Below are 27,552 nucleotides of genomic sequence, written 5' to 3'. Positions count from 1 at the left end.
GTAGAACATGGTTCCGACAGTGGAAGCATCTAAACTAAATAGAAGCATAAGTAAAACTGAAGTTAAATTATGATGACGATTCTCTAATAAATAGGTACTTTAATTAATCACTTGGTGGAGGTTTATACTTAATCAACTGCTTTGTTTGTTTGTTTGTTTGTTTTTTAAATTAAACGTTTATATACTTTTAAAGAGCATTAACAGCATGTTACGCTTTAGTGGCGTGTACTGGGGAATGTTGCAGTTCCTCGCGTGTCCAGCAGGTGGCAGCATTGCAGAAGCCATCAGGTGATGACGGAGCGTCAGAGGAAGTTGGATTTTCCTCTCCTCCTCCTCCTCCTCTTCCTCCTCCTCCTCCTCCTCCTCAGCATCATCGCCCCGCTCCGTCTACGATGCATCAGCGTGCAGTGCACCTGTTTTTACCCGAGTCATCCGCCGCTGAGATGCTGTTTGGCGACCGGTGTCGTCAGTAGCCACCCGAGCAGGTTTGAACGGCCCATCCGGTGGCGCCGGAGCGGCCTCGGCTCATCCCCCCCCCACCGGTCCTTTGCGGGGCGCAGCAGTGAGACAGCATCTTTGCCGGCTGATACGTAAATATCAGCGCCAGAGGGTAAGATGTCCTCGTCCTAAAAGGCTTGTTTGCGGTCGCTGTAACGATAATTCGTCACCATATTTAACGGCAAGGCCAGGCTAAGTGGAGAAATGAGTGTTTAGCTAGCTGCTAATGCAGGAGTGACCTCAGTTAAACAGCTAGCTTCCAAAAGTTGTCCCCTCATGTCATGCGTGTATTCATTAATTCATGCGTATTCATTATAATGCTGTGTATGATTAAAAAAAAGATGCCCCACATTGTTTAAAGGGCGCGACACTGATGTGTTCAGCAGGGAGTCATCGCTGAAGGTGCAGGCAGCTATAAATAGATGCTCCCAAAACTGATCAGGTTTGGTATTTTTAGTAAGAGCCTGCCCAGTGGCAGCAGGCAGCAGATGTGTCTCTTACAATGAGAATTGGTTTAAAAGGTGATGGGGACAAAGGCTGGTTGGCTCCAAAAAAACCCCTCCACGCCTGTGTGGGAGCCATCTCAGCTGATCTCCACAGCTGCTATGGAGTCCCTGGTCCTGCCACACCCTTTGGAGGCTTGAAACATGACTGGAGGAGCCATGATGTTTTTAAAATTGAGCTTAAATAGTGCTCCATTCGCACCACGTGCAGGGGGCTCTGCTGATGCCGGCGTTCAGTGGCTACTCCCTGTTTGATTCTGTTCTTTCCCCGAAGTGACGCGGGCATCATGTCGGACAAAAGTGACTTAAAGGCCGAGCTGGAGCGCAAAAAGCAGCGGCTGGCTCAGATCAGGGAGGAGAAAAAGAGGAAGGAGGAGGAGCGGAAGAAGAAAGAGGTAAGGAAAAACGTGAGTACAGCCGCCCAACAGGTGTTTCAGTGGTGTTTTAGGCATCGTGACCTGACGCACGTGGCCCGTGTGGAGGCTGACCCTTGTCTGATGGTGTGTCTTGAGCAGTCTGATAATCAGAAGAAGAGGGAGACGACCCCAGAGGATTCAGACCTGGATCGCAAGCGCAGAGAAACCGAGGCGCTGCTCCAGAGTATTGGAATCTCACCTGAGCCGTCACTAGGTAGCTAATCCTGACAGATAAATCCTTCTGATCCATCTGCGAAGCACCTTTCAGCTTTCTAATTCTCCTTCGTTAAAAGCTACACGGAGCCTCGTAAATTGCAGCCACAGTGACGGTTAGGTGTGGCATGCACAAAATGATAATAGACCGGTAATTACCTGAGAATTTGTCCTGTATAGGTCCTCCAATGTACGCATGAAGTGTTTTTAAACCCAATCTGATCCCTGGCTTTTTGCTCCGATTTGATGACTGACATTTCGGTGCATATCATGTTTTTCCAATCATTCTTTTGCATTCAAAAATAATGATAGTCGTGTCATAAAAGTTTAAAATTTTAAAATGTAACATTATTTTAATTAAAGTGGCGCTGCGAGGCTTGGGTTACACCGCCCCCTAGCGGCCACAAAGCGCAACAGCAGAATGAGGGTAATTAGTCCCTTTAACGTGCGTCTCATCAGAGTTGCTGTTATCCTCTAGTGCCCACCCCCGTGTCACCCTCCAAATCAGTGAGCACGCCCAGTGAGACGGGGAGCCAGGATTCAGCTGATGGCGGGGCAGCGAGCAGGTAGGCCGACATCGCCCACTGTGAGCGTTACCGAGGGCAACAAATGCGTCCTAAACACCAAAGTTCTTATTGGGTGACTGCGTTTCATATCCTCTCTCTTCCTGCCACCCTGACGGCAGGTTTAGGTAAGGACGACGAAGCCGCCGCCCCTTCTGCAGGCCTAAATGTGATATCGGTCCGTCGTCATGGCATCCAGTGTTTTGATGACCACTGTCGGGGACTTTGACATCAAAGCTCGTAAATTATAGGCGTCGATCTTAGATTTGTGGCGGCGGCCTGTCGAGAGGCTTTCTTCGCTGCTTCGACGTGCCAGTCACACGCCAGGCGAGTGTGTCGCCGAATTCTGCCCGAACGTTTCCGGCGAGTGGTCATCAAACGCTTTGCTAACGCAGAGGTCGGCGAGCGGCTGATGTCCCTCGGGGATCGTTTGTGCTGTTCCAGTTCAGCCGGGGTGGAATTGGGGCTGAAGAACGTGATCATCGCTTCACCGTAAATGATCTGAAATCACACGAGGCCCCTTTTCAGCGCAGTAATTGGGTTTTAGCCGCTAACGAGCCGACGCCGGGGACTTTTTCCCCTCCAAATCCACCCTGGACGACGCTGTGCTGTTTTGAGCTTCTCCATTTGTGGCTGTGTATGTGTGTGTCCCCTCTCAGGTCAGGGTTCTCTCAGTACCAGTCCCACGCGCAGATCTCAAGGTAAGCCTTTTCATGTCCCCCCCAGGACCCCCCCCCCCGCACCCCCCCGTGATCACCGACGGCCGCTCAGTGTTGTCAGTCGTCCCAGCAGTGTGTTGTTATTGTGATTCCAACGATCCACATTTCCCCCATTTGCTCCGTCCCGTTGCTCTCTCCCCTGGTCGCTCGCCGTCTCCTCACCCCCCCCCCCCCCCCCCCTGTCGGTGGCCGCGAGTCCCGTCAGCCTTCACGCCGTTGACAGTCTGTCACGGCGGCGGCGGCGGCGAAACGACCGCTCTTGTCAGACTAAACAAACGCCACGCCACTCTCAGGCGGCGCCGCGCGGCTCGAGGTGGCGGCCTGACGGCTTCGCCGCTCCTTAAAGGTATCATCAAGGGATGGAACCCGAAAGTGACGGTGCTGCAGAACCCCGGGGGGGGGGGGCGGGGGGGGGCTCTGCTGGCTGCTACATTTGAAACAATCTGACCGGATCAACCGGATTCAATGAATCCAAACGGGTGAAGGAGGTTTAGGTGTAATGAAATCTAACGTGTCCGTAATGTTTGGCCCTCCCACGCCGTCCCCACTCATGGAAACGCTCCTCCATTAACGAGGCCTGCATGACGTTTTGATGGAAACCCCCCCGTTATAGATAAGTGGTCCGAGTGTGTGTGTGTGTGTGTGTGTAGGTGTGTGTGCGTCCGTCATAATGGGACGGTTTGAACCCCTCCGTGTCCTCTCTTGTCCTCCCCTTTCTGTCTCGTCCCCATTAGGACGCTTCAGTGGGACACAGACCCCTCTGTGCTGCAGCTGCAGGCTGATTCTGAGCTGGGGTACGTTTGCCCGTTTGTTCATTATGGGATGGAAAAAAGGAGACGCACCGAAATAAGTGCACTGATAGCGAGAAGTGATGTTGCTGTCCGAGGCAGCGATCAGTGTCCGATCGCATATTTGGGGATTAAACAGATATTCCCACTTTTCCAGGCGCAGGATGCAGCGTTTGGGAGCCTCCAAGATCACACAGGTGGACTTCCTCCCCAGAGAGATGGTGTCTTACAGCAAGGAGACGCAGACGCCGCTCAACGCCCACCTGTCTGAAGGTGAGCTCAATGTCCTCGGGCATTTCAAGGTTAAATCTTATGTGTGTGTGTGTGTGTGTGTGTGTGCGTTCTTCGTCTTAAATATGTTGAGGAATCAGTAGAAAGCGATCTCCTTTATCAAGTTTAGCCCAAACACAAAAGTTTCCGTGTGTGCGTGTGTTTTCCTGCTGGCGTGCGCACGTCTCCTCGAGCGGTCGTGCGCACGTGCGCCAGACTCCAGCGACTAAACGCATCCATATGGCGCGACTGGGGGGGACGGAGCCGCGGCGGCGAGTCCGAGCGCTGCTAAAATGGGCGGACGACAGTGGTGCCGGTGCTGCCGAGCTTCAGCTGCACACTTACCAGTCAGTCATGAAGGAATGCACAAATACACACACACACACACACACACACACATTATCATCTTCCCTATCTTAGCTCCTTTGGTTGCCAAGACAGCTGGCAGCCATGTGACTGTGAAGGGGCTGTACTTCCTGCTTCCTGTCATTATAATAGATGGGTCTGGGGTGGATTCCACTGCCCTCCTCCACCGTGCACACCACACGCATGCACACATGTCTGTCCTGATCGGCTTCCAAACGGCACGCCTCAACTCCCCCCTGTTTCCTTGACAGATCCAGGAATAGATCATTTATTCAACAAGTGCACAGGCACCGGTGCACATATGTGCACGCACTGCTGATTACTAGAATCTTGTCTGGCAAATTTTTTGCTACATGACAAATTCCAGGCTGTGTCAGAGTCCATATAAGTGTGTAACAAACATCTGCCGGTCCCCATAAGTAAGACGATTAAGTCAATGACTGTAATCTGGGGAAATAACCAGTAGTGTGGAGAAACTTTACATTAATGCTTGGATTAGCTGGGCTGATTGACACTGATTTAAAAGAGGGCGTCTCCCTCAAAAGAACATTTTTTATTTTGATTTTTTACACATACGTAAGGTCACAAACACACACTCACCCTTGTTCTTCTATCATTGTGAGGACCTCATTTGTTTCCCAGCCTAAAGTCTCAAAAACAGCCCTGTGATGGTGCGAGGACCAGATAAAATGGCCTCACTTTGCTAGTGAAATGCACGTTTTGGTCCTCACACACACACACACACACACACACACACTGGGCTCAGATAGTGAAACGTTTTTGGCATCATCGCTCCTCATCCTCATATTTCCATCCAACTGTCCCAATGCATCACATAAGCTTTACATTTACAACTACATTACGTTACAGCGTGTCTGAAAAATTAAAAGCAGCCTCTTCCACCGCAGAGCTAAACGCTCCCCCCCCCCCCCCCGACTCGCACTGCTCATGAAAAGCCCCCACACGTTTAAGTAAATCCATACAATCCCAGCTCCGGCACCGCTGTTTTGACTAAAGTAGCAGAAGTAAATATTCAGCATAACAAATTGGTGCTGCTGTGTAACATCTGGGGGCCAGAGCAGAGCGGCGGTGACCCCGCAGGGTCCCCGGAGAGCCCTGGCTTTGGAGTGGGGGGGGGGGAAGGGGGCTGACGGGGGCATCTGCCTGCTCTTCTGGCTGCACGTTTGTTCAGGCCAGTTCACGTCACTTTTTAAAACGATGTGTTTTTTAGAGACATGTGGCTGGCTAATTGTGATATTAAACTCATATGAACGTCTCACGGTAATCCTGTTAAATACTCGGAGATTGTTTCCCCGCTCCTGAACTTCTGACCTCCTCACCCCCCCCCCCCGGTATCTTCCCAGGCCGGCCGGCCGCCGCTTTAAACCCAATCCAGCTCCGTCAAATTGGATTAGATCCGACTGTGTGCGTCCTCAACACAAGCGTTTGTGTTTTAAGGCGCCCGCGTGTGTGTGACTCTCATTTAGCCCAGTTACTGTTTTGGTTTTTACGTTTCCGTGGCCGATTGCCTCCCTGTAATCATGATGTGTGGCTCTCCTGTGCGCGCTCCTTCTCCCATTGGCTGCCCACTGATCTGCCTGTTGTGTGCGACCATTGTGTCGGGCAATCGGATTAGCCCCGGTCACGGTCGACTCCAGCTATTTGCTGCCAGACCGATGCGTATGAATGGCGGCGTTTGTGGCCGCGCGCGGACGCTTTGTCCAACAACATAGCAGGGAATTAAAGTCAGGCCTGATGTGGCGTGGAGGAGCGACCTAGCCCAGCGAGGTCAAACAAAGTGTGTCGGGCGGTCGGGGGGTTGCGTCTTTGTCCTCTGGGGGGGGGGGTTTGTTGTCTCCGCTCACCTGTTGGAAGCCGCGCTGGTTCTGGAGAAAGTGGAATTCTGTCCAGGTCAGCTCCTCGCTGGGGCCACGTTGCTCCTTAATCATCAGATCAATGTTCATAGGTACTGAAGTGTTGGGGGTCAAAAGGTCAAGGTGTGTGTGTGTGTGTGTGTGTGTGTGTGTGCTGGAGTACTGGGACGTGACTGCGTCTCTCCCGTCATCACATATTTTGAAATGTATTTTCCGGCCCATTAGTATTCCGGCTCTGGGCGGCTTGAGCGTGTTCTGGTCGGTCATTTGCTCCTTAAATATATTTACTGCTATAAGGAGCTTTCTTTTGACGTTTGGCGGAGCGCTAATGGGCCGTAATTGCCAGGGAAACCTCGTTTCCAAGCTCCGATCTGAAAAGAGATCCCGGAACGTTTGTTAATGTGTTCACGGACACGCGCAGTATTCCAGCGTAGAGACCAACACACGGGCAGATTTTCCTTTTTATTTTAGTCCGAAGCTTCTGCTGCTAAAGTGGGCGGAGCCTGTCGACCTGCGCCCGGAAACATCGCCCTCGCTGACACACACACACACACACACACACACACACACACACACACACACGGTGACCAGTTTAACCTGCAGAGAGACCACAGAAATCTGGGAATTTCTAATCCGACTCTTTCCCAAGTGATGCCATCAAATGGGGTTTTCTTCCCCACCAAGTTGTGTTTTTATGGGCCAATGTTTGTCTCCACGCCATCGCGTCTCATCGATGCGCCGTCTTCAAGGCCTTGGAAGGAGGAATGTGGTTGCATGAGTGTGTGTTTTCAGTGGTTAGTGTGTGTGTGCGTGGGTGTGGGTGTGTGTCGGAACATATGGAAGTGTTTGTCTCTTACATTGTTCCTCCAGCCAGGCAGGCAGCTACAGCAGACTGTGTGTGTGTGTGTGTGTGTGTGTGTGTGTGTGTGTGTGTGTTGGTGTGTGTGTGTGAGAGACTCAAAAGCAAATAAAGAATCACCACAGTGAGTACCCAGAGGATGGTGAATGAAATGAAAATAAAAATAGCATTTTTTTGTTTCCTGAATCAACATTTGGCAGCAGATGCAGATAGATGCACGTGTTCACACAAAAAGCCCCCCCCCCCCACCCCCCCGACCCCCCACGCCTGGACCCTGCAGACACGTGACCGGCCGACCTGCTCTCTCCCCCCCCCTCTCTCCCCATCTCTCCCCCCTCTCCCCATTTCTCCCCCTCCCTCTCTCCCTCCCTCCCTCTCTCCCCATCTCTCCCCTCTCTCCCCCTCCCTCTCCCCATCTCTCCCCCCCTCTCTCTCCCTCTCTCTCCCCCCCTCTCTCTCTCCCCCCTCTCTCTCCCTCTCTCTCCCCCCTCTCTCTCTCCCCCCCTCCCCTCTCTCTCCCCCATCCCTCTCTCCCTCTTCCTCTCTCCCCATCTCTCCCCCTCTCTCCCCCCTCTCTCTCTCCCTCTCACCATCCCTCTCTCCCTCTCTCCCCCTCTCTCTCCCTCTCTCTCCCCCCTCTCTCTCTCCCCCCCTCCCCTCTCTCTCCCCATCCCTCTCTCCCTCTCTCTCTCCCTCTCTCCCCCCTCGCTCTCCCTCTCTCCCTCTCTCTCCCCCTCTCTCCCCCCTCTCTCTCCCTCCCTCTCTCCCTCTCTCCCCCCTCTCTCTCCCTCCACTCTTCTTCCCTGTCATCATCTTCACTCCTGGTCCTGCGCCAGAATTCCGAAGCGGCTTCTGTCAGAATGACCACAGACACCGAACCCCCAGAAAAACGAGTGATATTAGAGCAACAAACGCCGTTTCCCAGGGCATAAATCACTCCGGGTGAGCACAGATGATTGCAATTTTCTCCAGCATGACCAGGCTGGAAGCCTCTGCTGTGCCCCCCCCCCCCCCTTCCAGCATTCTCACCTCATCCCAAATAACCTTTGCCATCTGATGAGTGCTGGGATGGGAGACGGCTCCAGTTCGGCCCCTGCCTTCTTGTTTCACGCGTTCTCCTTTTCCGCTTGCATTTTGTCGAACTTGACTTTTTGACACGTGCGCTCCCCCCTTCCCTCTTGTTGCATTTTCTTTTATAAGCGTGTAACAGCCCAGCGGGTCCCGGACGTTCGCCTGGGTGGTCTCTCTCACGTACTCCGAGATCACTTTGCCTCTCCAGGGATCTGCACTTGAGAGGGTAGCACCGCCGACCCGCTTGGTTTGAGCTCTTTCTAAACTTTTCCTTCTCCCATGGTGCTGTTTGGCTGCTTTAAACCTAAAGAATTGCTGTTAATTAATCGTCAAGTCTAATAATTGTCATCTCCCGATTTTGTTTCTGATTAAAATTCGGCACTTCGCCAGAGTTGACAGGATCCATTTCAGAATAAGATGCATTTTTTGTGTTGCATTACTTCTATATTCTGTATTTTCATTGTGGAAACTCTGGATTTGGAAGCGCTGGCGTGCTGTTCCGCTCGGCGCCGGCAGGGGGCACTCTTGGTACATAGACCCGAGGGATCCCGCGACCAAAACTGGGAGCGGATTTTTGTGGAGGATCGTAGTGGATTCCAAATGAAATATGCACTGGAATTGGTTTAACAATGCCGTCTCTCGGCATTAGATAGATTAGATAGAAGTCTCTTTAATTAAATGGCAGTTTATCTTAATTGAATACGTGCATCTTTTTAATCGTGCCAGCCAATTTTAATGATAATAAAAGTTTATCCGTTTATTAACTGTTTGCTCAAAACTAAGTCAGAGTGCTTGACACCCCCCCCCCCCCCTCCAGTTTTTAGTGAATACTGTGCACACATTCTCTCTCTCTCTTTCTCCATCTTTCCTGGATTTTGACAGTTTGGAAAGTTTGAAGTCATGGGTTTTAATCAGGGCCTTGCGGCCGGGTTCAGAGCATGGTATAGTGTGGCATGATGGCTCGGTATAAAGATGTCGGTCTGGGTCGGGGCCAAGCCTTGTGGCACTGTTTGAAAGCGAGGGGGGGAGGTGGGACAGAGAGAAAGGGGGCAGGGTAAGAGAGGGAAGGAGATGGCGGCCAATCTTCCACCCGTCGACCCCGGAAGACCTGACCGGGGGCCGTTACCGAGGGCTGGGAGCTCCCTCCCCCTGCAGGTTGGAGCTTGGCGCGTTTACATCAGGCCGTGTTGCCACCACGCGGGTATGAAGCCTTTACCCCCACTGTGGTAATCACGACTTGATGAACCGCGAGGAATTTTTAAATATTCCCCAATAAAACAAACAAAGAGCTGAGGTGAATTTAAGGCAGGTAATGCGCGGGTGATTAACGCGTGATTTATTTTCTGTGCTTTTTTTTTTAATGGTGTTCTACCTTGATAAAGAGTTGCCCCTCCGCATGGGGCAAATGCGTTTTCAGTCAATCTCACAATGCTGAGTGAAGTTGTCGGGCAGTTTAGGCGTGCGAAATTGCGACCGTGGACTCACACTGGTGTACTTTTCTCCTCAGTCCGTCTGGCCCATATAGAGTTGAGTGAGATTCTTCGGCGGGGTTGAACCGCCCTCTCACCTGCCTGCAAAGGATCTGTCTGACTTTACTGCGCGGCTGGCTCCTACCCGGCAATTTTCTGTCCAGACCCGCTCACAGAGGTCCCCTGAAATGTTAGAAAAGGTTTGGCTTAGTCTCCTCGCTATTTTAACAGGACGTTTGCCTCCTGGTTCATGTGTTGGCCTGCAGAAAGCCGTGAAAAATACGGCTGTCACTCCCAGCGCTTCGTTCCATGTGGCAGAAATCTGGATCTTTCTCCTTTAATGGGGCAAATCCAACCATATTTGGATTTATAAGGCATCAGTTTTGTTATCAGTGGTGCTTCTTCTGCTCCGAGGGTTTATGCTAATCAGATTTATCAGCGTTGTTAAGTGACTTCTACCTCTTCACCTTAAGACCTGGTGCGTTCCCTGTAGCTGCACGGAAGGGTGTGCACGTGTGTGGTCCTACTCTAATAAGGCTCTGCATATGGGTCTCCCTCAGCCCCAGTTTGTCCCGATCATCTAGAAATCATCCGATCCGCTATCGCTGAAACAAAACCAACTTGGGGTGTGCGCAGCGCCCCAGTTGCCTCTGACAAACACACGCACACACAGAGTTCTCTTTGATAACTGTGCCAAATGTCCCGAGCACGCGGCGCACGAGCCCTCACTGTGGATTGTGTTCAGAATAAAAGGTTAGCTAACGCTTTGATCCCGACCAAACAGAACACATGCTAGCGTATTATTGCCGTGACACATCGTGCCATTGTGCTTTATGTCCCAGCTGACGGGGCATCAGAAGGCTGTGTGCATCTTTTATGCGCCGGCAGTGCACGGTCGCACACTCGGAGCTCCCCGCGGTGAAATGATACACAATGTTTAAGCTAATGGAGCTCTCAGCAGTGCACCGGCCTTCATTAAGGGTACGATTTCTCCTTCTTGGTTCCTCTCACGTGAACTGTTTCACCCCTCTGAAAGTCCGTTATTATCCCAAACTGGACACTGTTAGTATTAAGTAGCAAAATGGTTCCAACTAGCTTCTTCTTATTCTGTAGATATTAAAAAGCCTATTTTCTTTAGATGCATAAAATCGGTGGCCGTGGTGGTTAAAACACAGCGGCTTTGTGTAACACATCATAAAAGCTTTTGGAAATGCTTATTTGTTCAGATAAATGAGAGCCAGTGGCTGCCGCGGCTCCCAGCATGCTGTTCCTGTTAGCCTCCCATGATAGCACACAGTAGATGCAGCTTTGTTGGCGGCCGATCTGTTGCCCGATCACAACGAGCAGCTTGGAAGTCGTCAGCGCGGCGTCCGGGAAATTACAGCAGACAGTTTTTGCTTTCGCGACAGCCTCATTTTAGACAGGAACATGATATAATCGTATTGTTTCTACGGTCCGACCGACGCTAATGTGTACCAGAGGGGCGGCCATCCTGAATTCCATAAGACAAGAGCATCTGTCCGTGAAATATCTGTCCAATATTTCGCCTATAAATCCAAACTAAATGGAATGATGAAACCAACATGAGGTTTTTGCGCCGACTGAATGTAGTTTTGTAATGAAACTGACAAGGAAACTTGGCAGGAGGAGAAACGGTTGCTCTGGTGTGGATCTGTGCGTTCCCGGGATATTGCGTGGAATAACACCGAGCTCAGCACCGGGGCCTATTTTTTTTTCTTTTCTTTTTTTGCCAGTTATATTTTTGGTTTTCAGGGGTGCACGCACGCATCAAACGCGTCGCATTCACAAACAGGTTCTTCCACATTTCTGCGCGTCTCCACACCGTGGACCCGCTGGGCTGTGGGGAATTGACCGGGTCCAGTCAGCATGAGTGAGCAGCCGGGGGAAGATTGAGGCAGTCAGACGCGGCTGGCTTTGGGCTACCGAGGATATCATTACCTCAGGTGTGTCGCCGGCCAGAACGGGGGCCCCCAAGCGGAGTTCCATCAAGGTGGACCCCCCCATCCATCTCCAGGGGGAGGATCCCAGTTAACTTGTTGTCCTGCTGTCAGGAGCGGTATTAAGCGGCAGGTAGAAAACATCCCATGACTGGAATAAAATGGAAACCAGAAAGTGTGCAGCTACTTACAGGAGAGCTGGCTGACACTTTCGAGATTGCCTGGCTTCAAAGCGCCGCGGCGCCCCGGTTTTGCCTTCCTCGTTTGGTTTTCTAACCACTTTTAAGTATCGTCTAGGCCAGAAATTGTGTTTCAGTGCTTTAGAAAAGAGGCAGGGATATATCGGTGAAGCTCAAAGGATCCGTCTCAGATATTTTGGGTTCTGAGACGTTGATCCGCGGCTGCTGGCAGCTGCGTCTGCAGGATCTTCACGCAGGACTGGGTCTGTCTCCTCTCAGCGAGGCCATGAATCACGCCGCCGCTGCTCCAGAATCCCGTGGCCCCCGGGGCTGACAGTCTCTGACCGCTCCACAATGTGGTCTCTTTCCCCCCCGCTCACGCCCCTCCCATCCCGCCGCCGCACATTCCAACCCCCGGACCGGTCTTATGAGGTCGGGAAAACAGAACGGAACAGAATCCAGCAGGCATGCGTGGCAGGCCCTCTCCTGCTGGGAATGTGGTTTAGAAGGTCAGATTCTGCTGGATGGCCACAGCTTCAGAGCGAAACATTCAGAACCTCAACGCCAGAGAAGAAGTGAGACCCTGGAACAAGCCTGTGTTCTCCTGTCTTTCTGTTTTCTTTGGGTCCAGGGAGTCTTGGCAGCCCGCCCGTCTGATCCACTTAAGTGGGTCAGTGGTATTAGTTGGCTGTTGACCAGCGACTCGGAGGGATCCTCATCACCACATATGACTGACACAGGAAGAAACGGCTCATAATCGGGAAAACTAAAGTTCAGTTCGGCTTTGTTTGTTCGGCTCCCGCTCCAAATATTCCCAGTTAATACGCTGACATGAATGACCCGTACTAGTGATGGCGGCGGGGTTGTTCCGCGGCGTGTTCGCGGCGTGTTGGTATCAACACGGGCCTCGTGTTCAGCCGTGTCCATCTGAAGCTCACGGGAGTGATAAATAGGCAGTTCATCTGGTGTCAGAGTGGTCCTTGAGCGGGGTTTTAACGGGGCCCCAGGCCATAATCCTGCTGAGTTAAACACACTACTGTGTGTGTGTGTGTGTGTGTGTGTGTGTGTGTGTGAGAGAGAGAGAGACATCTAAAAGCGTGATGAAGTCACTTCCTCCCCCTGGACTGAGCGACTGTTGTCAGCTTGACCCTGCGCCAGTTAACCCCTCGCCACCCCTGGCACAGCAGGCGCGGGCCCCGAGTGTGTGTGTTTGAGAAGGAATGAAAAGACAGATTGTGTGTGTGTGTTGGCAGACCACAGGTGTCTGATCACGGTGTCAGGGTGTTAAGAGGTCCTCTAAGAGCCCCCCCCCCCCGCACTCTCAGTCTTGTGTTTCTTGTGGAGGGAGGGAGCAGCAGAAAAGGGGAGGAGAGGTTGACGAGGGTTACCAACACAGAGCCCTGGGGCCCGCGGGGGCCTGTTGTTGGGGGGGGGGGGCTGACAAACAGGTGCCTACAGTGGTAGTATGTCTTCAAAGTTGCCCCCACCAACAAACAGTCCACACAGCCTGAATCCTGGAGAGAGGGAGATAATTGCTGCGCCTGATTGAAGGGAATCCCCCGACTACACACGCTCGCCGCCGCCGTTTTCTCCGGGGTCAAAGGTGAGAGAAAGAGAGGCCAGCACACACAACTGTGACATTTCCTGCTTTTTACGCGTGAGCCCACGCGCACGCACGCGCGTCCTTGTGCGGTTTACGCGCACAGAGCTCCACACATGGCGCCCATGTGAGCGGCGGCGGCGGCGGCTTGGAAACGTGCACGAGTTGGTTTCCTGTTTTCTTGCAGCCTTAACAGACACAGACGGCACTAATGGAGATTCTCCAGCCTTTATTGTGTTTATAAAAGCTAGATAAACAGGAGTCTGTGCTCAAAGCTAAAGCATTTGGCCTGATTTCACATCATCAGGTGTGTTGCTGGAAGTCTGGGAGAGATTATTCTAGAAAAGGGGGGGTTATGGGGGGGGGGGCAATGGGGGGGGGCATGCCAGGAGGTCAAGGAAAATTAGAACAGCTGCTGATTAGCATGCATGCTCTTTCTTTTTTCCTTTTTCTTCCTTTCAGTAGAAGAGGAAGAGGAGGATGAGGAGATGGCGCAGGTCAAGCCGGGTCTGGAGTCGGAGCAGCAGGATGACGAGGACAGCAGGGAGACTAAGGAAGGTAGGACCCCTGGACCCCCTCTGCTCGTCACTCTCCTCCTGACTTCTTTCATGCCGTTGGCCAAACACACTCACTTGTGTGTGACACTACATCCAGGCTGCAGCCATATCAGATGGAGGGGTTGGCGGGGGGGGGGGGTCATCATATCAGCCATCAGGCATGTCGGGGTCGGCGTTGATTAAAAACCTGTCACTTGACCCCTCCTGACCACACTTCAAAGAGAAGCCAAATGAAAGGGCATGTTTGTGTGTGATTATGAGGAGAAGGTCTGAGCCGCACAATGTGACCAACACACCCGTCCACATTCGCCCCGTGTGCACCCAACGTGACCCAAACGCACGCACGCACGCACGCACGGACAGAAGCCGTCACGCGCGTGCGTTTAGACACACGCTCGTCAGTCTCCGGGCCCATTAGACGGGCTGGCCTTTTGATCTCTCCCACTGGATCCACTGGGTCTCCTCTGACTCGTAAGAAACACAAAGGGATCAAAGCGGAGAGGCAGGGTAAAGGTTGATACGTGCCCCTCCGTGCACGCTCGAGTGTGTAAAATTGCACGGCTGCTCTGGGGACAGTGACTTCAAAAACAGGACGGCGTGCGGCGCGACCATTACGTTCAAAGGGAGGCGTGCACGCACGGCTTTGTTTTCCCCCGTTTATGAAGTTCCTTTATGAGACGATGCATTAGAGAGCGTTTGTACTTTATGATGTCCTGGCTGAGCTTCTGGGATGGAGAGATGAAGTAACGACCCGGCCCATATGGAGGAAGAGTTCATGCCGTCAGGGACGCTAACGACCTGTTTTAATATGGGGAGGACGGGAGGCAGGGGGACGTTGATTAGTATCTTCAAAACATCCGACACCACCTGACAGTTGATAAAGTATCAGATAGGTTTCAACAGTTTGTCCTCTAATCTGTGAGCTCTAATTCCCAGGATGCTTTGGGGCGCTGCGGGAGCTGACGGAGGAGGAGAGGCAGCAGATCCTGCACTCCTCGGAGTTCCAGAGCTTCCTCGACTGCAGCATCCGCGTGGTGGAGCGAGCGCTGGCCGAAGACGGCGACATCTTTTTTGATTACGGCGGCCGCGACCTGGAGGACAAAGAGGGGTCAGCGGTGGGGGGGGGGGGCACACGTGTTTACTTGCGTGTCTCCGGCTGAGATCCGTAGCCGCAGAGTCACTCCAGGCCGCTCCTCTGCGACTTCCTGCTGAAGAAACAGTCTCTTTCTGCCCAAAAGGTTCCCCCAGATGAAGGTCATGGCAGTGTTGTTTCAACTTTTAAGAGCCATAAGCTCAAATCTGCTTCTGTAAACCGCTCTGCTATTATGGAACAACGCTGCTTTGACCAGTTAATGTCAACTTTGACCGACGTGGCCTCTGAAAACCACTGTTCACTGCCTCACATCCACAGTTTTTTCCTTCCTTTGGGGGTGTATTGCAGCTCTGCCTGCCCCTCATTGTTTGACTGTTAAAAACGTTAAAATGTCAATCGCATTGAAACGTCACTTGTTACCATCTGCCCACATCTGGCCAGAGACACGACAGTGAGAACAGGAAGATGTTTGACCACTGGCAACGTGTCAGACACCACTGAGCCAAACTCAAAGTCAACTTTGTCTCTTTTTTTCCAGAGACTTGGGCTCCGGGTCCCGCCTGGCTTTGTGCAGACTCTTCTATGACGAGCACTGGTCCAAGCATCGCGTGATCACCTGCCTGGACTGGTCCCCTCAGGTGAGGCACGCGCTGGTATGTTCCCAGCTGTTCCCCTGCGCCGTCTCCTGATCTTCTCTTCCTGCTCAGTACCCCGAGCTGCTGGTTGCCTCCTACAACAATAACGAAGACGCGCCTCACGAGCCGGACGGCGTCGCCCTTGTGTGGAACATCAAGTTCAAGAAGGCCACACCAGAGTACATCTTTCATTGTCAGGTATTTGATATATCAACGCACAAAAGCAGCAGGTTGACCCCCGCCCCTGTGAGTGGATTATAGCAGAGGCTCATTTAAACGCAAGCAACGTTTGATGGGAATGAATGTTGTGACGCTAATAAGAAATGACACTGGGGAAAATGGCAGGAGGGGAGAGAAGGGGGGGTGGTAGGATTGGGTGTGAGGGCTTCACGGCCCCCATGGGACGTGCTGCTAGTAATATGATGTGGCCTACCACTTCCTAATCCAGCGCTGCCACATGTTAGCCCACCCACCGGTGCTGCGTGTGATGTCTGCATAACTGTTTTTTTTTTTTTTAGATGTGTCTTACATCTTAGTAGGGCACACCTGTAATTGGAGTATCAACTGGTACATCTCATTATTCAGCAGCTTTTCATCATCAGCGCCGTTTATCTGAGAATTAAAGTCTTACATGTTTCAGAATGGGGAAAATTGCCTCCTGGGATGGATGCAAACGTGCAAACGGAGTCATGTCATCGAAAGAAGAAGCGTGATAGGTGTGTGGGGATGAATGTGGGGAGCGTCTCTGCAGTGGCAGATGAGATTTGGGTTTTTTGATCGAGCCGTTTCCATGGGATGAAGTGAGATCTGATGAAATAAAGGCAGCAGGAGAGAAAGCATCACGCCCCTCCTCATGTGGGTGATGGTCTGGTCCGAGCATGAAAAGCAAAGACAAACGCCAGCATTTTTAAAAAGAGCCCGGAACATGAGAGGGACTTTAAAGTGCCGTCGCTGCCTCGGCAGTAGAAGACAGAGTCAGAAGGGAGAGAAAGGAGATGATTTTATCTGCTAATCTGGATGAAAGAGAGCAGTTTTTCCCTCTTTGTGGAGGCTTTTTACAAACAGGGCCGTGACTCTGCTTATCAGCAGATCAGTCGGCCCTTAATGTGCAGGCATGTTCTGTAGTTTAACCCCCCAAAACCACATGGCCGGGTCCCTATTGGGCTCACCTTCCTGCCTCCACTTTTACCCCCTGCCTCCCATCCTCCCCATATTTACTGTGCACGTGGCTCGTGCACACACGCTCACGCGAGGGTTGAGGCGGACTGCTACTGTTTGCAGGCCCCCGCAGACCTTTTATCTGCACTTGAACCATTTTTGTTGCCCACAGAAGCAGCTCTCATCTGGCGGATGGATCGGGAGTGCTGCACTTTGTGCATGTGTGAAGAATGCGGTGTGTGTGTGTGTGTGGAGGATACAAAAGAGCGTGTGCAGGGTTGATATTGGAGGGCTGAGTTTTGTGGTTGAGGTCTGGGTCAGCGGGAGCGTTATTGTATACGGCTCTGGCTTATTGAAGGATTCGTGTTTCAGAGGGGCGTCTGGTGAGGTCACGACACTATATTCCTGTTCTGGTTGTGCACGTTTTTGTTAAAAGTCCTCAGAATTTGAAATGATGATTAAACTGATCTGTATTTAAGAACGCTGCAGCTTTCTGACACCAGTTGGGTCTCATGACACGGACCCATCGTGTCCCAGTTAGTGTCTAATGCTGTAACCTCACACCCCCCCCCCACCCCCCCTTCCCCCTCGCCTGGGCAAAGTCACGCCACATTAAAGAGCGCGTTTGACTCGAAACCTTTGTTGAAATTCCCAAACCGCACACCTCCCTGTGACAGCCCCCGCCCCTGTTCCTGTCACATCTAATTGGAATCAGTCGGTGTTTTATTAATGTCTCTCTGCCTCGTGTTGGACCCCACAGGCCCTTCACACTTCGAAAAGGTAAAGTGAGAGGAGGGTGGGGTGAGGGGGGGGTTGAGGCTAGTTCCTGAGGCCTACTCCCTGCTACTGCATGACTTCCCGGCTCCAGAAAGAGCTCAGGACTGTTTGGGAAAAGCACCCGTTTATCAAAGGATTGGACGAAGTGATGATGTATCTTTTACTCCCGCGTGTGGTAACGTCCAGGACATGAGGAGGAGACCATTCTGGAGTAAACAGGACCGGGACACCATTGGGAAAAGAGGTCCCGCCACGAAAATGTGCGTTTTGGCTAACAATAACAGTGAGTTGGCTGTGCGTATCGAATGACACCCACGTCAATGCCAGGATCCTGAGGTGGCCATTGTTATTCACTTCAGCTGTCAGTGGTTTTGAATGTGGGGGTTAAAACACGCCAGAGGAACCCTGGAAGGATGAGTTAAGTTCAGCATCTACGGGGGTTTGTTCTGTCCGCTCAGAACTTTCGGAGTATTCGCAGTAAAGGGACGGGGGGAGGCGGAGAAAGGCCTCGTTGTCAGTTCTTGGTGATTCCGCTCCATCAGAACTGGCTGCCTGGCGAAATTGAAACTGAAGTTCTGGCCGTGCCAGAAGCCACAGAGTGACAACATCTGTGGGGTGTCATAAACGAGCAGAGGCGGGGGCCGAGCGACTGGAGAGGAGCGGTGGAGAGGAGGAGCGGATGGCGGTGGAGAAGGAAGACGGACTCATCTGGAGCTGATAACGGGGAGCAGAAACACGTGAGGGGGGGAGAGACGGAAAAGGGGGGAGCGGGGATGGATGTGGCAGGGTGGATTGTCTGGGATGCCCCCCCCTCGTCTCCAATGGTGGTTCGAGCCCCACAGAGCAACAGTTTAATGCCCGAGGAAAGGACGAGACAGAAGAGGAGGGAACAAAGGAGGGAGCGTCACCTTTCCTCGGCTCTTTCTCTCCGTCATTCCTACGAGCCGGTCTAATCCCTCGCTGGGTGCCATCTTTCATCACAGCCTCCCATGTGTGTATTATCCTCTCCAGAACACTTCCCATTAATATAATGGGGCCTGCCAGAAGCACTTAGCCTCATGAGCCTCGTTTGAGATACTGTAGATGATACTTTACGCGTACGCACAGCAGACGTTGCCCCAGGTAGGAAACAGAACCCGACTGTGGACAACATGCCCGACCCGTCTGCATCCTTTCCACCGGAGGTGGCCCGACAGGTGCCTGACCCGCTCGCACCGAACCCGTCGGAGATGCAGATGTAGCAGGAGCTGTCGCGCTGGCGTTGAAACAGACGGGGGGGGGCTCGTGCACCAAGCGCGTGCACGTGACATGAAGAGGAGCTGCAGGGAGGTGAGAAGACCTCTCTCATCTCCATTTTCCTCTCTGGGTAACAGTCGAGTGGATGTTTTGGCTGGATAAAACTAACCCGAGCAACAGTTAGCATCTTCTAGCGTTGCTATGGGACAATATATAAGAGTCTGTTGGATTTGGATCTTATTATTCATGTAGGACAGAAGGATTTACTGGGGGTGACACGTGGACGTGGGTGTCCAGGAAAGGTCCTCCGCCCGTATAGTAGCAGCTAAAGGTTGCCTGAGCAGGGTCACGTCTGCAGCCCCCACATTTGAAACGTTGCCTCGGTCGTTTAGGAACGTCGGGATTATTCCCTGACGTTCCGGCTCTTGCAGCAACAAACAAGCCCACGTTCTTCCACAACCTTTTCAGAGCGTGCCTCTCCTCTCCGGCGGCTCCAAGCTGCCGTTTTTTCCGCCGCCAAAGTTGAGTTTATTTTGAGTCGTGACATCTGAGGCGACGGTGGAGCCGTCTGGAGGCCAGAACTCCCCAGTCGGAGGGAGCGGAGGAGGCGTGAGCTGTGTTTTCTTTCCCTCTGGTTTGTTTTCCAGGCCTCTTTTTCAGTCGGCTGCGTTGCACATGGAGCTGTGGTGGAGAGAAACGCATTTCATAACAGGGAATGTTTGGAAAATGACTTCGATTGAGTATTTTGCAACATTTTAAGTGCAGTAAATTCATCTGAAGATGCTTTTTTTAGCTCCCGGTGGTGCAACAGCACTGACAGATACATTTCTAATCTTTGGATGCGGCTTCTGATCCGGTCTTAAATGTGTTTTGTCTAATTAATGGATGATTCCCTTTTTTCCAGCGTCATTTACTGAATGAAACAACACAAAAGCTGTAAGAATTTGTCAGTTCACAACAATTCACAACTGCTCTCAGACGTTATAACTCCGGAACGCCGAAGGCTCCTCGGTTCTGGGCCAGCGGAGGCCATCCGATGCGTGCGTGGAGCCCATATGGGACGAGGAGGAACCGAAACTCAATAAAGGCGGCGTTTGGGAGGGAGGGGGAGGGGGGGGGGTTCACGGGTGCGCTCGTCATGAGGCAGGCTGCGGTGAGCGCTCCGGTGGCTGCCGGGGTTTTGATATCGGAACGTGAAACAATTCCAAGCTTTGTCCCATCGCTTCTCCCGTCTTCACTGGTCCCTCTTCTTCCCAGTTTTCCAGCGTTCTCCTTCATAAACGGACCTTCCTGGTTTCACTTTTGCTGTGCATGACTCTGTTTCCTCTCTTCTCAGTCTCCTGTAGTGTCTGTGGGATTTGCCAGGTTTCACCCTAACCTGGTGGTGGGGGGCACCTACTCGGGACAGATTGTCCTGTGGGACAACCGCAGCCACCGCCGGACTCCTGTCCAGAGGACTCCCCTCTCCGCTGCTGCACACACAGTAAGACCAGTCCCCTTCCTCGGGGAGGGAGGGGGGAGGCAAAGGAAGGGCTGTAGCGTCCGTGACGTTCACCTTTTCATGGTTCTGAACACATGATGTCGTTGTCATGACGGCGGTGCTCTCCAAGGTGCTGATCCGGTTGGAATAACGCTCCGAGAAAACGACAGGAACGCGGCGTTTTCGGTCCGTCCGGTTGTTGGTTTCCTCCCAATGGCAGCGCAGCAACGGGGGCCTCGTCCCGAACCCACCAGAGACCTGCAGACCCGCACCTGTGGGCATCGGCTCCAGTACCGGGCCGGTCCTCACCGGGGCTGAGAGGCCCCCTTTGTGCCGCCTGCTGCGCAGATCAATTACTGCACAGTAATGACGTAACGTTTCACACGCTGTGCACGTCTGAGGCTGCACGCAGGCACGTGGGGTGTCTCCTCGCACGGTGATGATGTCACGCATTCCCAGGCCCGGTTCAATCCTCATAACATGTGTTACGCAATAGTTACTTGGGTGAACGTGTTAGCTAATAGAGTGAACCGCTGTGGTCAGAATAGAGTTGTATTGTGAGATAATAGTGTGTGTGTGTGTGTGTGTGTGTGTGTGTGTGTGCGTGTGTGTGTGTGTGTGTGCAGCACCCGGTTTACTGCGTCAACGTGGTGGGCACCCAGAACGCCAACAACCTGATCACCGTGTCCACGGATGGCAGGATGTGCTCCTGGAGCCTGGACATGCTCTCTCAGCCTCAGGTGGGAGCGCTCCCGTCTCTGGTCTCCTCTCCGTGTCTGTGCATGGAAAAGCTAACGCGAGCGGCTCCCTCATTCCCACGTGCGCGTAGGAGACCATGGAGCTGGTGTACAACAAATCCAAGCCCGTCGCTGTGACGTGCATGGCGTTCCCCACAGGAGACGTCAACAACTACGTGGTGGGCAGCGAGGAGGGGACGGTCTACACCGCGTCCAGGCACGGCAGGTTGGCCAGCACCATTAAGATGCTGATGGTTGGTGAATGGCGCAGTCCTGAACTGTGCACGCCCTCCCCCCCCTCTCAGCAAAGCAGGCATCTGTGAGATGTTCGAGGGCCACCAGGGGCCCGTGACAGGCATCAGCTGCCACGGCGCCGTCGGCACCGTCGACTTCTCCCACCTCTTCATCACGTCTTCTTTTGACTGGACCGTCAAACTCTGGAGCACAAAGGTAATGTGTGTGTGTGTGTGTGTGTGGGGGGGGGGGGGGGGGGGGTCTGTGGAGAGCTAACATCAGCCTGTCTTGGTGCTACATTTGGTGGACATTGAAGGCAGCCTTCAGCCTTTCAACATATATTTAAATATATGTTGGAGGAAATCTGAGAATAAATGGATAAAGTTGTATAAAAGCTCCAGCTGCAGCCATGAAGGTGAGCAGGGCTGATGTTTAAAAGCACGATGCTAACTTTGATTGACAGGTCAGGCTGTGGAAGGGTGAGCAGCGATGAAGAGCTCTATTGATCAGGAAGAACATCCATAATGTATGCGGCATAATGTCCTCGGGTTTATGCAGGATCCAGTTTCACTTTCACACTGTGACGGCAGCGAAGGCCTGTGTGTGTGTGTGTGTGCGTGTGCGTGTGTGTGTGTGCGCGCGGTCCTGTGACATTTCAGTGGGTTTTCATCAGAAGAACGTGTTATTTTTTAGGATTTGGGAATTCCCTATCCTTTGTGGAACACCACAGGAATGTGTGTGTGTGTGTGTGTGTGTGTGTGTGTGGGGGGGGGGGTGGTACCTGAGTTGCCTTACATGCACCGCAAGCTCGTTTGCTTACCCAGAATCCCCCTGGGGTTTGCTTTCAGCCCGGCCGTTGTATCACACACACACACACGCTGCGGATTCTCCTCACACACTCGTTTGCCCTCACACACACACACACACACACACACACACACACTCTCCCACCGATGTTTTCACACTCGGCGTTGCAAACACTGCGGTGAGTGGAAACACTCGGCGTGTGAAGACGTCGCCACAGTTGGGAGAAGGTGCGTGAGTGTGCATAACTTACACACGCGTTGCACTCTTGACCCAAAACCGGCGTCCAAGGAGCAACGGAGAAAATCCTCCCAGTTTCCCTACCTAACGCGGTTAAACGGAAGAATTTTGTCTGCTACAAGTGTGTGTGTGTGTGTGTGTGTGTGTGTGTGTGTGTGTGTGTGTGTGAGAGAGAGAGAGTAATTCTGGTGTGTTTGGGCTGCCCAGGATGTCTGGTGATGCAGATGCAGCCAGGGTGGGAGCAGGGAAATGATGATCATTTAGGTGGGATTTGATTTTGGAATTCACCAGCATTTTGTAAACAGGTTTATAGTTTGCTGTGATGTTTTTAGTGGCTGGCGTTCAAGCTGCATCTTGTTCACCGGCGTCTCCGCACACACGGAATAATAACAAGCAGCCGCTTCACGTGAGGCGCCAGAGGGATTAAAGCTGATGTGGAGATGATCTTTGAGCCTTGTTCAGCACAGGTAGACGCCAGAGGACGGTAAAACAGCACTTTAGTCACGGAAACGGCCTGAAAAAAGTCGCTTAAGCAGCCACAATTTCTCGTCTGTGTCCATTTGTCAGAAAAAAAACCCCATCAAAGTTTACAAAATAACAGAGAGAAGGAAGAAAACCAGGAATGGCGGCGCTGATGGAGTCACATGACCTCTGCTGTCACCTCAGACGGCTGCGAAAATGCTTCAATCAGGGCCCGAAATTGGCTGTTTGTTTGTCCGCACCCGCCTCTGTCCGCCCGTCCGTCCGTCCGTCCGTCCGTCCGTCTGGGAGCGGCGGAGCGAGAGAGCAAAGGTGATGGAGGGAAAGAAGAGACGCGAGAGGAGGAGAGAGAGACAAAGAGAGGAGAGGTGGCTGCATTCTTGGCTTTACTCCTCCAGCCAACCTGTCTCCTCTCCGCCCCCCGCCCCCCCTCCCCCCTCCCCTACCTGTCAGGAATGCAGTTTGTAAACCTCTGGAATCCTAACAGCCCATCACACACACACACACACACACACACACACAGCCGTGACCCTCGGTGCAGTTTGTGATCTGATCAAATCAACAAAAGGGAAACACAATAGTGGGAGGGGCGTTTGGTTCTTTACATCCTGGTGCGCTTGAAGCCCCGCCCACCGCCGGCGTTCTGGCCAGAATCCGCCGCCCTCTCCGGGTTCTCCGTCCGCTGTCCTGCACCTCGTCCTCCGTGGTCTCGCCACGGGACAGCTGTTGTGTTGAGGTTACAGTACACCTTGTGGGGGGGTCCCTTTCATCTCTCCCAGCGGTTTTATGGCGCTGTGTGAATGTGCGAGGCTTTTTAATTAGGCTCCACAGCCAGACAGGCCCCAAGGCTGAGGCAGCGCCGCTCTGTCTGACGCTCGCTCGCTCCCTTTCTCCCTTCCCTCCTTCCTTCTGTCCTTTTTACTCCCTTCTCTGCTTGTCTCCTGCTCTCTTTCCCTCTGCTTTCTCTTCCTCCCAGCACAACAAGCCTCTGTACTCCTTCGAGGACAACGCCGACTATGTCTATGACGTCATGTGGTCGCCCGTGCATCCCGCCATGTTTGCCGCCGTGGACGGCATGGGCCGCCTGGACCTCTGGAACCTCAACAACGACACCGAGGTGGGGGCTTGTTGTCCGCCGCCCCTGTCCAACAGAAACTGGACAGAGCTCTGACGGCAGCTAGCGGCGGTTAGCGGCTAACTAAGCAATGTTGTGCAGTCTTTTGTGAGCAGATGATGTTTTGGTTGCCTTCAGGGCTGGTTGCCAGGGCACAGACCAAACTACACCCAAACACTAAAAGCCTTCTATAAACCCCCCCCCCCACCACCCACCACCACCAAATGCTCCACAGCTCCTGCACGCACAGATTTCAGGACTCCTTAGCAGGCGTTTCCCTACAGCACTTGCTTTAAATCAGACGGTGACATCCCATGGCCAACATTCCTGCAGCCTCTGTCCAAAGTTGAGGCAACCTCAGGACCCCTCCCACTCTGCTCCCTCACTGAAGCACGCAGATGTGCAGGAGACCACAAGCAAAGAAGCCCAACCCGCAGACGAGTACCCCATGCTGGAGATGAAAATACGACCAGCTGAGGACAAATAACTGATTAGACGGTCGTCATTCTTTAAAGAAAATAGGCTTAAAAATCTCTTTGAAATGTAGGTTTTCTTCTACTGCCCAGAAGACAACGCTCCCGTGGTTCCCACGACAGCAGCCCTGTTTTTTTGTTGACCAACAGAGGACCTGTTCATTAGCCAGACTGAGCTAACAATGAGCTTTACGAGAAACATTTGCACACAAACGGATGTAGCGAACGCGTGCACCCACATTCCCTCATACGCGCTGGATCTCATGGCAACAGACTTCCATTGTTGCCATCAAATTAAAAACACGGTCGTAACAACGCCACCGGAGCAGAGCGGCGCGCCTGGTTCTCATTTCTTGCGTGCGCAGATGCACCGGCTAACCACGAGAACTCAGCAGCAGCGGCGGAAGCTAGCAGGCTAATGGCGGGCCCACGGCGGTTAGCGCTCGCTTTAAACGTGCGTGAGGCGAAACGATGCCAAGGCTTCCGTCTCCCCCGGCAACACGTGTCAGTCAGTGCTGCCACATGACAGGAGCGGTTTATGGAAGCGCTGCTGATGCCTCGAGGCCATTGAAGGTGCTGTTGGCCAGCATCAACGCTGTTGTGGCTAGCATCTGTACGCATATATAGCGAGCCATGGATCGCGTGCTGCCGCTGTTGTGATATGTTTCACATTTAATAAGATGGGCTCGGTCTTTAAGTAATGCCAAAAACTCCTCCCATTCATCATTCAGCGCCTTAAAGAAAAGGTCAAACATAAACATCTATAACGGGAATAAACTGAGCTCTGGCCTGCAGGCGGCGGATCGGAGGTGTTGTGGGTTTTATGGATATATTGGAGGTTATATAAAGGTTTATGTGCCTCATTAGGGGCTCACGCGGCGTTTTGTTCTTTCCAAAACACATAATATTCTGTAGCCGCTCTGGAATTCAGGTTCCCATCTTAAAACAGCTTTGTTAAGCAAGCGTCCACGTAAAGGTCTCATTTGGTTTCCTCACCAGGTACCGACTGCCAGTGTGACCGTAGAGGGCGCCTCCGCCCTCAACAGGGTCCGCTGGTCTTCCGCGGGTAAAGAAGTAGCTGTGGGGGACTCGGAAGGACGCGTGTGGATCTACGACACAGGAGAGGTATGACTGACCATCAGCACAGGAGGACTTCCTGTCGTTAAGCTAAAGAAGGTAGAGCGCTAACGCTAACGCTAACACAGCTGTGAGTAGATAGGGGACGTGCTTGAATCGCTCACATCCACCAGCAGCCGCCAGCGGCGTTTAAAGCGTCCTCGGTTCAGGGAATCGAGTGTTTTTTCGTGGTGAAACCTCTGCAGCCACCACAGCCGACCAGTTCAGGTCTTTTAAGCCCATATGTTTGCTCAACTCCCCGCTCGGCCTGGGTGCATCTGATCCTCTCCCCCTTCTCCTAAAATGGCCTCCGCGTGACTCCGCCGTCGCCACATAACAGCCGCCCGTCCTTCTCATGCCTCCACGCTCTCATGTGCAGAGCGCTCTGGTTAGGAGCCTCACGCGGGTCTGGTTCACCGAGCTGCGCCGCTAAATTTAACATCTTTTTTGTTTTGTGGCAAGTTGAAGAGAGGCTAGACTGAGCCGGTGGCCCCCGCGCAGGGTGGATGCTAACGAAGAGTCATCAGTGAAGCAGTTTTATGACCCCAGGAGGAGCCTGTGTGTGTGTGTGTGTGTGTGTGTGTGTGTTACCAGAAACTCTCCCCTCGTTGCTAAAACTGGAAAACAAATGGCAGCCATTGTTAGAAAAGCTTTATTTTACCCAAAATACGTCAGGGGAAAAGTGTTTCAGAGCCTCCCCCCCCCCGCGGCTGCAGGGATGGCGGCTTCAAAATGGCCGCCTGGCCCCCGGGAGGCCTTTAATTAGCTCCTACACATGCTGCACAGTTGTAGGCAGCCTGGGTGGTCAGTGGCGCTCAGAGATGACAGCGTGGAGGTCTGAGGCTCGGATTAGGACTGAACGCGTCTCCCTCCTCTGACGTCTGCGCCTCGTTTCTTTCAGCTGTCGGCGACCCACGCCGACGACTGGGGCCGCTTCGCCCGGACCCTGATGGAGATCCGCGCCAACCAGGCTGACGGCGAGGAGGAGGGGCCTATGGAGCTGGCTCCGTAGGAGCTGGTCGCGGGTCTTTGGCCATCACGTGTCGTTCCTGCCGGGTCGAGCAAGGCCGCACTTTAAGCTTCTCCGTCTCCGTCACCAATCCGCTGTTTTATATTTATTGGTGGTTTTAAGTGGTGAAACTGGTGAACCTGCAGTGTTGAAGACGTCTTTGAGCCTTATGAGTGTGTCTACTGTCATGATGCTTTGCACTACTGTGATGAAGAAGAAGAAGAAGCAGCAGCAGAAGAAGCAGCAGAAGAAGAAGAAGCAGCAGAAGAAGAAGCAGCAGCAGAAGAAGCAGCAGAAGAAGCAGCAGCAGAAGAAGCAGCAGAAGAAGAAGCAGCAGGCTTCATAAACTCCCCACGTGTTTGAAATCTCACTTTATGTCGTGCTTCTTTTGCATGCGACACATTCCTGGAGTATTTTAGAGACACTCTGCTGACTGTTTCGGGATTATCTGATAAAAGTTCGGCCACCTTTTAGTTCCGAAGAGAAGCCGTGTTTGGATTTTATCTGCTGTAACGAGTGTCACTGTTAAACCTGCTGTGTTTGCTATTAAACCATATCAGAGGATTATTAACGACCCGCCTCGCTGTGTCTGATTCTATGCACCATGTCAAAAGAGTCAATCTGGAACATTAAATCAACACAATCAGAATTAATGTCAGATTTAATGGCGACGTCAGCGCAACAGCGCCCCCTTTCTGTTGACAGGAGACTTCGATTTCTGCACCGTCTGATCGGATTCTGATAATAATCTAATAATCTCACCCAACTCTAACTGACAGGAAGCATCGGGAGGACGTGTCGAGCCTCTGGAAGCACAGATGTGCGCTCGGTTCTGTCTTTGGTTCACATGAGACACATGTGGAGCACATCTGTTCATTAGAAGCAGCGTTTTGATTTCCTTGCCAGGGCTGTTTTTATACAACTTTAGACAAAATGAATTGTTCCTGAGGGGCGTCGCTAATAAACCGGAGCCGTCTGCTCTCCTCTGCGGCTCGTCCCGGACCGTCTTCACCTGTTTTTCATTTCCCGATGCCAAAAAAATGTCATAAATAAATAGAAATGA

General features: G+C 52.5%; 1 protein-coding gene across 9 annotated transcripts; it reads left to right on the top strand.

Moving 5' to 3' along the window:
- The first annotated feature begins 290 nt into the window (after positions 1-290).
- LOC105417218 (cytoplasmic dynein 1 intermediate chain 1) lies at positions 291-27,060 on the top strand. Of its 9 annotated transcripts, none has more exons than XM_029844727.1 (19): positions 293-610; positions 1,276-1,396; positions 1,517-1,631; positions 2,109-2,196; positions 2,316-2,321; positions 2,853-2,894; positions 3,647-3,706; positions 3,858-3,973; positions 13,809-13,904; positions 14,840-15,011; positions 15,535-15,634; positions 15,704-15,829; positions 20,139-20,285; positions 20,909-21,022; positions 21,112-21,245; positions 21,325-21,469; positions 23,754-23,894; positions 25,364-25,489; positions 26,382-27,060. In XM_029844727.1, the coding sequence occupies exons 2-19, from the start codon at positions 1,289-1,291 to the stop codon at positions 26,490-26,492; spliced, it is 1,947 nt and encodes a 648-aa protein (XP_029700587.1). In that variant the 5' UTR covers positions 293-610; positions 1,276-1,288; the 3' UTR covers positions 26,493-27,060. The 9 variants fall into 9 exon arrangements, with proteins under 9 accessions (XP_029700592.1, XP_029700587.1, XP_029700585.1 ...); XM_029844725.1 differs by having other exon boundaries at positions 1,276-1,408; positions 13,812-13,904; XM_029844724.1 differs by having other exon boundaries at positions 1,276-1,408.
- The last annotated feature ends 492 nt before the right edge of the window (positions 27,061-27,552 follow it).

The sequence above is a fragment of the Takifugu rubripes genome, chromosome 12 (assembly GCF_901000725.2).
Source record: "Takifugu rubripes chromosome 12, fTakRub1.2, whole genome shotgun sequence".
In the NCBI taxonomy this organism is placed as follows: Eukaryota; Metazoa; Chordata; class Actinopteri; order Tetraodontiformes; family Tetraodontidae; genus Takifugu; species Takifugu rubripes.
This window is presented reverse-complemented; position numbering and strand designations above follow the sequence as displayed.

Bases quoted from the DNA above. Each gene is read 5' to 3' on its own strand.
- LOC105417218 (XM_029844724.1), top strand. From the start codon at position 1,289: ATGTCGGACAAAAGTGACTTAAAGGCCGAGCTGGAGCGCAAAAAGCAG. The intron at 21,246-21,324 runs GTTGGCCAGCAC...CCCCCCTCTCAG, and splicing joins ACCGCGTCCAGGCACGGCAG to CAAAGCAGGCATCTGTGAGA. The intron at 21,470-23,753 runs GTAATGTGTGTG...TCTTCCTCCCAG, and splicing joins TCAAACTCTGGAGCACAAAG to CACAACAAGCCTCTGTACTC.